The 12,392-nt window shown below is 57.6% G+C and overlaps 1 protein-coding gene across 1 annotated transcript in view; it reads right to left on the reverse strand.

The window, feature by feature from the left end:
* Window positions 1-3,330: 3,330 nt before the first annotated feature.
* The window catches only part of CPZ (carboxypeptidase Z), a 28,993-nt gene continuing 19,931 nt past the window's right edge, over window positions 3,331-12,392 (reverse strand). Inside the window, exons 8-11 of the mRNA XM_003898426.3 lie at window positions 10,934-11,069; window positions 8,652-8,791; window positions 4,572-4,671; window positions 3,331-3,830 (exon numbers count right to left, since the gene is read on the reverse strand). Coding sequence (XP_003898475.2) covers window positions 3,475-3,830; window positions 4,572-4,671; window positions 8,652-8,791; window positions 10,934-11,069 — 732 coding nt within the window. The 3' untranslated portion in view covers window positions 3,331-3,474. The remainder of the gene's footprint in view (window positions 3,831-4,571; window positions 4,672-8,651; window positions 8,792-10,933; window positions 11,070-12,392) is intronic.

The raw sequence follows: 12,392 nt of genomic DNA on the forward strand, positions 1-12,392 counted from the left end.
CACAGTTGTGTGACTTTCTACTCTGTCCTTCCCCTGCTTTGCCCTGAAATCTGGGATTCTCTACACAGGAGAAGGTCATTCTGGTTTGGAATTGGAAATAGCAACATGAACCCTCTGTGTTTTTTATTTTTGTTTCTGTTTTTGAGATGGAGTCTTGCTCTGTTGCCCAGGCTGTGGTCCAATGGCACAATCTCTGCTCACTGCAACCTCCACCTCCCGGGTTCAAGCAATTCTTCTGCCTCAGCCTCCAGATTAGCCTGCCACCATGCCTAGTTAATTTTTTTTTTCTTTTTTTTTTTCTTTTTTTTTTTTTTTTTTTTGCATTTTTAGTAGAGATGGGGTTTCACCATGTTGGCCGGGCTGGTCTTGAACTCTGACCTCAGGTGATCCACCGGCCTCAGCCTCCCAAAGTGCTGGGATTATAGGCATGAGCCACCACTCCCGGCCTTATGTGTTTTCCCTTTAAAAACAATTGGATATCTAGCTCTGTCCACGGACAGGCCTGGAAGCGGTGAGCACGCCTAGAGCAATAGGCAGCCCTGGTGTACGGCTCCGTTTTCCCGATGCCGCGTCCACACTAGCGTCCACCCGAACCACTGCCAGAGAGGCTCTCCAAATGAAAATGAGGTTTGCTCAGGAGTCGGGCATTGCAGTGGAAATACGTATGCTGGAGTCCGCTGTGCGTATTCAGGGAGGTACAAGCACAGAGGCTTTAATGGGAAAGTGAGGAGAATCACGTCATTGTTTTGGGATAATTATCCTTGCCACAGGAATCGATAACACGGGTGGTAACAGTCTGAGGCTGGGCAGGCGTCTCGCAGAAGTGTTTTTGGTGTGAGGTTGTCATGGACTTTGCTCACGAGTGTGCTGTTTGCCGTCTTCTGTGATCGATTTATGGGGAGTACCGTCAGGGTTGTTCCCAGCTTTATTGGCTGGGGTTCTGTTTTGCTTTGTTTTTTAACACAGTGTCTCCATTTTGATTGTGACAGCTTTCACACTGGAAACCGGGGACTGTGGAAAGTGAGAGAGGGCAGCAGGGCCCTGCCAGGGGGTCCTGCCAGAGGCAAGGATGTCACTACGGACTGCGCAGATTCTAGCAACAGGACACGGAGCCAGGCGTGGTGGCTCACTCCTGTAATCCCAGCATTTTGGGAGGCCGAGGTGGGTGGATCACCTGAGGTCAGGGGTTCGAGACCAGCCTAGCCAACATGTTGAAACCCCATTTGTACTTAAAAAAATACAAAAATCAGCCGGCGTAGTGGCAGGCACCGGTAATCCCAGCTACTTGGGAGGCTGAGGCACAAGAATCGCTTGAACTCAGGAGGTGGAGGTTGCAGTGAACCTAGATCGTGCCACTGCACTCCAGCCTGGGTGACAGAGTGAGACTCTGTCTCAAAACAAACAAAAAAGGACATGGAAGTGCCGAACGGTCCCCACTGGCTGGATCTGGGGTGGTGTGTGGAGAGAACGCCATCTCCTCGTCTCCCCCTCCCCAGCTCCCACTCTTGCCATGGCCCTCCTGCACAGCCTTCCCCAAGGCTCCCTGACCAACTCCTCATCCCAGTTTCTATGATGGGGACCTGGTCCTTGGCCCCTGACATGAACTGGGCTCTGGAATGAGTCCTCCCACCCCACACACCCACTGATTAGTCTTTTCCCTAGACAATGTGAATGGGTGGGACAGAATGAAGTGCAGGGAAGGCCTCGTGCAGGTGCCCCACGGGGGCACTGAGACTGAACGGCCACCTGCACACCCTGAGTCCTGGGCAACTCGTGCCCGCTGTCTCCACACCCATGTCAGCAAAGCAGGAAGCAGAGGTCTGCTCCACAGTCCTCCTGGGGTTTCAGAGGACCCCTGCATGGTGCCCTGTATGCAGTGGAACCAAATAAATGTAGACCTTCAAGTCACTAGGCGCATGGGTGAATGTAGAGTGCAGGGGCTCGGGAGGCTGTGAGATGTTCCCCAAACACTCCAGATCATTACCCGTGCCTTGCTCAGCAAACCAAGCTCTGCTGTGCCAGTGCAAGACTTGAGGGCTGTAGGCTGCCTGAGCCCTCCCCGTGCCTTCCCCTCAGAGCACACCGCCCAGCGCCGGGGGTGTGCCTGCTCCTCCAGGCTTCAGCTGGGAACCCCGAGGCCTTCGCGTCAGGGCATAGCTGCCAGGAGGCAATGGAATGAGGCTGAGGGTGCTGGCGGGGACCATGCTGTCATTCAGTTGAGGTCGAGGCACTGCTCAGAGTAGATGCCCATTTCCACGGAGGGGCCTGCCCGGGCCTGGAGCTCTGGAACCAGGATAGCTGATGGGCACAGCCGGGAACACGTGAGGAGCCATTGCGTGGCAGATGTTACCCTCTCCTAGGGGCTGAACCATGTCCCTCCCACAAAATTCATCTGCTGAAGTCCTAGCCCCAGGTCCTCAGTGTGATCTTATTTGGAGGTAGCATCTTTGTAAAGGTAACTAAATTAAAATGAGGGTCACTAGGGTCTTATATTAGGCCCTAGCCCAGTATAAGAAGAGGAAATGTGGACAGAGACACACGTAGTGGGACGATGATGGGAAGAGGGGTGAAGGATGACCGCCAACGAGCCGGGGAGTGGCGCCAGGAGCCTGCCCTGCCGACAGGGCTCTGACGTCAGCCCCCAGGGCTGCGGGAGGACACACTTGTGCTGTTGAAGCGCCAGGTCTCTGCTGCTTTTTGACGCAGCCCTGGCCGGCTCAGGCACCTTCTCTGCCGCATTCTCTGTTCAGGCTATGGGGCCCCTTCCTGGAGGATCCTGGGGCTGACAGACTTTCTGGATGGTGAGAGAGGGGACAGGTAGCATGATCGGGATGAGGGAGGACCCAGGAATATCCACCCCTATGGAGCCAGGCCCCCCTGGAAGCCTGTGAGCCTGAGTGTGGTCCCCTCCACCATGCCATGAGGCCCCAGGCTCTGGTCAGCTCTCCTGCCCTCGAGGTCTTGACCCTACCTTGGGGTCACCTGCTGCCCACCCCCATCCTCCCATTCAGCGCCCCCGCTTCTCCTCTGCACTCCAGGACACATGAGCTTCAGCTGCAGGATCCAGAGCTCAGCTCCTACAGAGGCTCACGCCCTTGGCCCACCTCAGTTTCCCATTTGAAGTCAGTTCAAGGCCTGGTGGCTGGGAAAAGCCAGCTAGTCCCACTGGCCCAGCACAGATGGGCTGGAGTCTCGGGCCTGCAATCAGGACCTGTGGGCAGCAGAATAGCTGCCTGGGGTTGCCCCACGGGGCCCAGGCCACACCTGTCCTCAGGCAACACGGGTCAGTCCCCAGCCTTCCCTGGAAAGCGCCTTACACACAGCCTCTCATTCCAGTGGAAAGTGGATATAAACACTTTAATAAAACGGCGGCGGCTTTGTGGGATGTCCGTGGCAGACAAAATCAAGAGCCAGGGGCCCAGGACACGGAGATGGGCCTGGGTCTCCACATCCGGGCGGGTGCCGGGGCTGGGGCTAGTACTTGAGCAGCCAGCGTGGCCTGTGCGTGCTCAGCGATGTGAAGTAGGACCACCACCAGGGCTTGCTCCCGTCGGCCGAGGGCTGCCTGCGTGCCCGGAGTGGGTCGGGCTCCGTGGCCTCCCCCAAAGAGCTGGCACCTCCCAGCGGGTCGTGGGGCCCAGTCCTCCGCAGCCCGTGAAGAGAGTTCCTGGGTCCCACCCCCAGAGGCTGCAGAATGAAGTCGACACGGCCAGCCCTCTTCATCCGGGCCGGGAGGATGACTTTCTTGATGACCCTGGTGTAGCCAGGGGCTTGGGCAATGACAATGTGGGTACCTGGGGGCAGCAATCTCCAGTAGTCGCCATCAGGGGCTGAGGACAAATAGATTACAAATGATTCTCAGGAGGACTGCAGACCCAGTCGCGGGGTGACGGGTGATGGGTGTGAGTAGGGAGAGGTTGGCAGACGCCAAATGTGCACTTGCCTCTGTGTGAGCCTGGAATGTCCTTCCCACCTCTTTTCTCTGTCCGACTCTTTTTTATCCCTCAAAACCCTGCTTAGGCACCCCCTCTTCTCTGAAACCTTCGATGACCACTCCCATCCCCCATACCCAACCACAGGTAGCAAAAGTCCTGCTCTTCTCTGGACCACATCTCTGGCAGGTAACACACATCACAGCATACTGTCATTTTTCATCAGCTGTGAAATCCCTTTAAGGGCAGCCAGAGCCCGCACGCGGCTGGACACCCCGGCTTGTCAATGGGGTATGAGCTTTGGGATCGAAACCAATAGGTTTATGGGTGAAGTCGGCTCTCCCCAGCACTCTTGGAGAAGGAGGCATTTTCGCAGGAATACAGAGCACGCATTCACCCGTCATTCAGTAGCCATGGCCAGGCAAGCTCTTCCCTCACCAAAGGCTGCAAGGAGACGCAGCCTGCAGCAGGCACAGACCCTGCTTCCTGCCCACCCTCCCCGACCCAGCCAGCCTGGGAAGGAATGGAGCATCCTGCCAAGGGCTGGGCACACTGTGAGTGCATGAGGGTGCCAGCTGCCACTGTGTGGCATTCCCTTGGCAGACGTGGGCCCCAGGGAACAGCCAGGGACGTGCTCACCTGTGGTGATGTCGTGGCGAATGCCTTTGACTAAGATCCGGGCGTTTTTGACGGGCTTGCCGAATTTGTCCATCACCACACCTTTGATGCCCCGGTGCACCTAAAGAGACCGAGGAGAGACCACAGAGATGGCGTGAGCTCTCCCAGTGAGCATGGAGGCCGTCAGCTGGTTCCCCACATGCTCCTCAGAGCTCGGTATCTCGGGGGAACCACCCCACAGAGCCCCACTCCGCCAGCCCTCGCTCTGCCATCTTTTATCAGTCAGTCACTCCCCTCTCTGAGCCTCAGTTTCCTCCCTGGCAATTGACCTGAGCATGTTCCGGGCTTTTGAATGACCCTGCATCTCGCCCGAGGCCGGGCTGACTCTATCTCAACAGGCATTGAGCAGAGAACCCTTTCCTGCCACTCTTCCTACTGATCGGCGTTCCTTCCCTGCCTTCCCAGCCACAACGGGACTCACTGGTTCCCTCTGAGCTGAGGCTCCTGAAGGCAGCGTGGGCGTCAGAGAGGACGAGGGCCGAGTGCCTGGACCCTGGCTAGAGCAGCGCGGTTTTCATCATACACGAGGATAACACGCCCTGCCTTGGTACCGCTCGCCTGGCCTTGGCACGAACTGATCCTCAGCACACAAGCTCCCTGCACGCCCACAGCGCCAACGTTTTCACCCTGGAAAGCCCCTCCCAGAGCTGCCTGATCCCGTCCGCATTTCTTCTAGAACAATCAATGACTGACAGACCACCACAGGGCCCCTGCTGCAGTCAGCAGAAAACAGCTTGGGGTCCGAGGATGCTGAAGGTCACGCTGAGCGGGACCAGGATGCCTGTGGGGAGAGGAGTCAGTCCAGCGAGGCTGCCCCGTGCCCACGCCCTGCGCAGGGCTCAGCAGCAACAGGTTTCCCAGGGAAAGGGCTCCCAGCCAGGCCCTGCTGTGCTTCCGGAAACTGTGAAAATGATCTTGCTCCTCTTAAAATCAGGATAAAAGCAAAACTTTTCAGGTTGGAGAGACTGTTTTCCTATATCTTCATCTTTACATCGACAGTCGTAAAAGTGCAATTTTAAATACTTCCTATGGAGGGAGGAGTCCACAGAAGCAAAGGGCCTGGGCCCACAGGGTCAGGACCCAGCCCTGGCAACAGGAGCGTCCTCCTTCCCTGGCCCAGGGACGTGAGCCTGAGAGGGGCCGGTTTTTCTCTGGGCCAGAGAACCAGCTCCGCCCCAGTGACTCCTCACTTCAGACAAACCTTTGCTTCTGGGTGCCTCAGTTTCCTCAGCTGTAAAATGTTCCTGAGGCCAAAGCAGCTCTGGCTTCTGCAGGACTGAAGATTTTAGCAACCAGCGCGTGAACTCTAATCCCACCGTGGCTGACCCCCACAGTGACCCATGAGGAAATCAACTCGCCTCACACACACCGCCGGCGAGCTCAGACCCCACGGCTCCTAACTGCCGTTCCAGGCTCGCGCCCAGCCCTCAGTGGCGCGGGTGACTTAAACAGGGGGTGGGCACCCAGTCCAGCTCCACCAAGCACATGCTATCACTTGTCTCTGGGCCGCAGGAATTTGGGGAAGCCAGAGCACATGGAATCCTGATGAGCACATCACGGGGTCCCAGCCCTCCTGACACGGTGGAGAGGGAGTGACAGCCACTGCCCGCTGCCCTCTGGGGCTTGTGACCCCCACCCTGGATGCTCTTGTCCACAGTTCACTGCTTAATGGCATTGCACTCCTGAAACAATGTCTCGTGGACTCGCATTTAGCGGGAGGGAGAGCGTAAAAAGTAAGGCTTTCCTGCATGAGAGGTGATGGGGAGAAACTGGACGGCTTGAGAAGCCACCGTGCCCCTCAGCCACCCCGCCCCGTGGATCCTCCTCACCCCCAGACGGCATCTGAGCCCTCTCTGCTTAGAATACCCTCACCAGCCCCTCACCGGGACAATTCCTTCCCTCCCTTCAAAACATAGATCACACTCCTCCTCCTCCAGGAAGCCCTCCCTGATGACCAGCCACACTGGGGGCCTACCCCAGGGTCCCACAGCCCCAGGCTTCCTCTCTGCCAGCCCTCACTTCTGCCTCCCCCAGCCCCACCTGAGAGCAGGAGCTCTCCCAGGAGGGTGTCCTACAGGAGGCCCTCACTCCACATCGGCCTGCACTGGATGGATTTTTTTCTGTCCCTGCTCTTGGGCCCAAGGGTCACCTTCATGAAACACGGGGCACATGCAGTTCTCTGGCGGGGAAGCAGAGCTGCCACGCCGCCCCTCCCTGAGCCCCAGGTTACGTAGACTCCCACCCGAGGCCTGGCCAGGATCACTATGAAAAAAGCCTCAATTGGCCACGACAGGCTTGATCCTTATCAAGAGGCCGCACCCAGCTCTCCGCCAGCCAGCAAACCGCCCGGCCTTCCAAGGTCCAGGCTCGCTGTAAATCTTCACATCCCAAGACTTCACGTGTAATATCCAGGAGCAATGCCAGCCATATTCGAGGCTCCTTCAACCTCATGTTCACCAGACAGCTGCAAAATGCAGTGTGCACAGGCCTGGCACGAGAGCTTATAGAAGAGGGAGACTCACTGCAGGTGGCACAACGCTGCGGCACAGCCATCAGAAAGAAACTCAAATGGAAGAATGCTCCATTATGACTTTGTTTGGGTCTTTGTTTATTTCCTTCCTCGGCGGCTGCTGCCCTAAGGAGTTCGCTCAATTCTTACTTGGAGGCAGGTTCCTGATTTTTCTAGAAAGGAGGGGGCTCATGGACAGAGGGCTTGGGAACAAGCAGATCTGGGTGACACCAGACAGGCCATGTGACTCTCTGACCCTCTGTCTCCTCCTCTGGCTGTCTCACAGACACTGGGAGCCTGGAGCGTGAGCCTGTGTGTGGCCCAGAGACTCCAGGCCAGAACCTCAACTCCATCTATAAAATGGGATGGCCCCATCTGCCGCCCGGCCTGGTGTCAAAACCGGCCGCCCTGTGTGGGTGGGCGCCAACTGTATGGTGCTGTGCCCTCACCCCTCCTTGCTGCTGCAGCTCAACCCTCCTTCTGAGGTCTGCTTCTCACTGGGCATCTGTGCTCATATGCAATTCATGTGATTCTTGAAAATGCTTGGGAAAAAAATAGCAGAGGTGTCTTCAGAACCCAGGCTCTCTTCCGTGTGACATCCCAGGTCCTTCTTGGGGTCCCCAGCACCCTCGGTGTGAGCTGTGCTGCAAGGGGAGCAGACACGGGCACAGGGTCCCCGCTCTGACACTGAGTGCTAGGGAGACCTTGGCTCTGTGGGGCAGCGAGGGGGGCATTTAGACACGTTCTCAGCCATCCCTACTCACCTCCCACCTGCCTGCTTCTGGGTGACCTCAGCCTCATGATAGTAGTCACCCCTTAGTCAGGCCGCCGTGCCCTGCCCCCAGCCTCTGCCAGCCACTCCCTGCCTGTACCCTCCCCTCTGAGGCCCCAAAGCCCTGCCTGAGCCACACAGCTACCCCACTGCCCAGAGCCCTCACTCCCGCGCCTCCTGGAGCGCAGTGCCCGGCCCATCCCACGGCTCCAGTCCTCACCACAGCCCCATCCCACGGCTCCAGTCCTCACCACAGCCCCATCCCACGGCTCCAGTCCTCACCACAGCCCCAGCGGCCCTCGAGGGTTTCAAAGGCCCCATGGGGTTGTAGTATGCTCCCCTCTGCTGCCAGCTCTCCCTGTCCTGTGGTTTGATGTCACCTACCCTTCTTCAAGATGAAGCCGTGCGGCCGCCTCCAGGAAGCCCCCCGGCCTCCGAGGCTGGGTCAGACGCCTCACCGGGCTGCCCAGGCCCGTGCTCCCTTGTTTAACTGTGCTGCTTTAGATCGTGACACCCTTGCTACAGGGACTCCAACACATGGCACTGCCGCCCCAGCACCCACAGGGCATGCAGAGGAGCGCCGGCTGCTGCATCTCAAGTTGCACGTGGTGGACAGTGAACCCCAAACAAGTGGCAGCGAGAGGAGCATGCAGTGAGCATGCAGGGGCAGTGAGCTGCTGGGGCCACCCTGGGGGCCCGAATCTGACCCACCCCACCCAGGCCCCAGCTGGGCCAGAGCCTGGAGACCGTCAGAACTCACCGTCTCCACGAAATTCAGGAGTGACTCCTTGTTGTGCTGCCAGAGCGTGTACAGGGCCTCCTCGGGCGGAAACTTCACACAGCCCAGCTCCACTGTGATCTCAAAGCAGTTGGTGTGCAGATAGTTGAAGTCGGACATGCCTGTGGCACAGAGACAGCCGGGAGGTCGGGGGCGTCGGCCGCACAGAGACAGCCGGGAGGTCGGGGGCATCGGCCGGGCACCCAGCAGGCAGGTGAGTGCAGCAGGTGCTTGGCAACAGACGCCCCTCCTACGGCTGAGGGGCTCAACAACTGTGAGGTGGGCCATATGATCCCCACTTTGCAGATGTGCAGATGGAGGCCTGGGATATTACAGGAAGGGGCAGAGCTGCATCTTGAGCCCAGGCAGCTTGGCGGCAAAGTTCACAGGCTTCCCCACCCCCGTGCTGTCTCTGGTGAGGTCGGGGATGAATCGGTTTCTAACAGAGAAGCCCACAGCACGAGGCAGCCACACAGGCCCCTGCCATCCCAGCTGCTGGCCTGGAGGCCCCATGGTGACAATGTCCATTGACCCAGACGCTGTCCTGACAAGAGTCTAGGAGGGCGATCCTATTAGCTCCATCTCCCAGAGAGACCACAGGCCCGGGCTAGGGTGGACAACTAACCACCTGGCCAGCCGAGAAGGCCTCAGAGCAAGTTGGGCCTACCCCGGTTGCACCCGCTTCTGCCCTCTGTGCCACCTGCTTTTGGAGTTTCTTGTTCAGCAGAAGCCATGACCATCTCCAAGGCAGGCCTAGGGCGATGGCACCCACAGGGAGTCACAGGGAGCCCTTCCGAAGTTCAAGGCTCCTGAGCCGCAGACCCTGCAGCTGCTGTTGACAGTCCCTGCCCAGACCCCAGTGTAGCCACAGTCACTGTCCCTGTGGTCCAGCTAGCTCTGGTCCCTGGCCTCATGCTTTCCCAGGGCCGTGTCAGGTGCAAGAGGGGACAGAGGCCACGCACAGTGGCTCACGCTTATAATCCCAGCACTCTGGGAGGCCGAGGCGGGATGATCAGGAGGTCAGGAGATCGAGACCATCCTGGCCAACATGGTGAAACCCCGTCTCTGCTAAAAATACAAAAATTAGCTGGGTGTGGTGGTGCACACCTATAATCCCAGCTACTCGGGAGGCTGAGGCAGGAGAATCGCTTGAACCCAGGAGGCAGAGATTGCAGTGAGCCGAGATCGCGCCACTGCACTCCAGCCTGGGTGATAGAGTGAGACTTCATCTCAAAAAAAAAAAAAAGGGGGGACAGAGAGGGGCCTCTCCCAGCTCAGCTCCTGGGTGTCTGTTGCAGACCCCAGTCACAGGGCTATGACCGGGGTTCAGGGCCCTCTGTCTGGGTTCTGGAAGGGAAAGAGGCTGCTCCGCACCAGGGAAAGATCACAGGTGCCAATCATTGAGCAGGAGAGAAAGGTTTTCAGACCGGGCTGTGAAGGTGGCTTCAGAGTGTGCAAGAAGTGCCACCTTCTCTGCCCGCCTGCATGGGAGGAAGGGGCAGAAGGGGATGCCACATGGGTCCCAGCTCTGCCACCTGTGGCCCTGGGCCTCCAGCAAGTCCTTCTCTCAGCTGAGCCCAGTGCTCTCATCTGTGTTGTGCTGGCAAGGAGGGGTGCAGGCAGGGCCCAGAGCGTGTGTGCCTAGTCTGGCGGGTGCCCCTCAGGACATACAGTGGCATGTGCCCATTATATTGCTCTCGTGCAGCCTCCCCCAGGGCAAATTTAGCAGATAAAAATGCACACGCTTAAAGTCGGGCTCCAGAGAAACCACAGATACAATTGTAGTATGAGTCCACCCCATGCGGGTTCTCGTAAGCGTATCCCACGCATTGGAACGTCCTTATATTGTCCTAAAAACAATCCCTCACTGTCTCTCGGGAATTCCAATTTAACTGGAAGTCCAGCGTTTCATCTGGCAGCTCCACTTCCCTAAAAGTCACAAAAGGCTTGGTCATGGGTAGAACCGTCAAATGTAAGTGTTCATAAAATAAACTACGGAAGCCGCGGGCCTGGGGCCTCCACAGCAGTCACACAACAGCTTTTCATCAAGACAGAAACCAAAACTCAAGCCAGCCTCCTCTCCATCAGGCGAGGCACCGCCCTGTTTTCCAGGGTCTCCAACTGGATCCCAGCAGCAGACCTTGGAGTTAGACCCTGCCCCCGCCCCACCCAGCCTCCACACCCCCACCCCCACCCCAGCCCCGCCCCATCCAGCCTCTGCACTCCCCGACTCCCACCCCAGCCCCTCCCCGCAGAAGTCGCACCTCCTGTGAAGCTGTACCAGTCCGCCCCATTGATGATGCTCCCCCTCTTCAGGAAGTTGCCTCCACACCTGTTCTCCGACCTGTCCATCATCATGGGGTGGACGTCAGCATAGGCTCTGGACAGCAGCTTGAACATCTGGAAAAGAGACCTGGCTCCGATGAGGAAAGGGTCCCCTGCAGGACGTCCCGCGAGCTGGGGTCAGGGAGGGGATCGGAGATAGGAGAGGGGAACGGTGTCCCGCAGAGGACACAGTGTATGTGAAGGCCCGGAGGTGGGTCACAGGCAGTCTGGCACTGCTGGACTTCAGGGCCAGGTCCCCTGGGTATCTGGGCTAATCGCTGAGCCTCTGCCCACCTGGCCGGGTAGTGAGGCCTTTCTCTCCTGAGGTTACACACAAGCATGGTGTCCACAGGGTATGTGTAGGTTGGCCTGACAGTTTATAAAGCCTGGGCTGTTGGTGCAATGAAGGCTGGGGTGGGCTGTATTTCCCCCACTTCATCTCCAAAGCGAACTTCTTCTAAGAATAATAATAGATTCATTCCCCATCCCACTCCAACTCCAGGCTGACCAGCACCATCAGAGGCTGGGACTCAGCCTGTGGGAAGCCCCTCCCTGACCACCCCACCCTCCAGCTTCCACTGCAGTCGGTAGAAGGATAGAACACAGCTCATAGGACCTGCCACCCCTGACATGTTTGGATGTGTGGCTGGGATCCTGGGTCCCTCCCCACAGGCCTCCCTCCCCGGCCCAGAGCTTCCCCACATTGTGCTCATCCCCCAGGCAGAATCCACAGGTCCTCCTTTGTGGGGGTTCTCGGCCATCTGTAAGTCCCATGCTGACCCTGGGCAGAGGCTCTTGGTGGGTCAGGCAGGCGAAGGGCTCCCCCTGCATGGGCTCATCAGGGCCCCACCATGGAGGACAAGTCTGTGCTGAGGAGGAGGCTCCCCACCATGCAGGACAAGTCTGTGCTGAGGAGGAGTGGAGGACACTGGAGGGTGGACAGGCCAGGCCCAGTGAGAGAGTGAGTGAGTGAGTGAGTGAGTGAGTGAATGAGTGAATGAGTGAGTGAGTGAAGGAATGAGTGACTGAGTGAGTAAATAAGTGAGTGAATGAGAGAGTGAGTGAATGAATGGGTAAGTGAATGAATGAACGAGTGAGTGAATGAGTGAGTGAATGAGTGAGTGAATGGGTGAGTGAATAAGTGAGTGAAGAGTGAGTGAATAAGTGAGTGAATGAATGAGTGACTGAGTGAATGATTGAATAAGTGAGTGAATGAGTGAATGAGTGGTTGAGTGAATGAGTGGTTGAGTGAATGAGTGAGTGAATGAGTGAATGAGTGAGTGGTTGAGTGAATGAGTGAGTGAATGAGTGAGTGAGTGAATGAGTGAGTGAATGAGTGACTGAGTAAGTGAATGAGTGAATAAGTGAGTGAACAGTGAGTGAATAAGTGAGTGAATG

The sequence above is a fragment of the Papio anubis genome, chromosome 3, assembly GCF_008728515.1.
Source record: "Papio anubis isolate 15944 chromosome 3, Panubis1.0, whole genome shotgun sequence".
NCBI classification, from domain to species: Eukaryota; Metazoa; Chordata; class Mammalia; order Primates; family Cercopithecidae; genus Papio; species Papio anubis.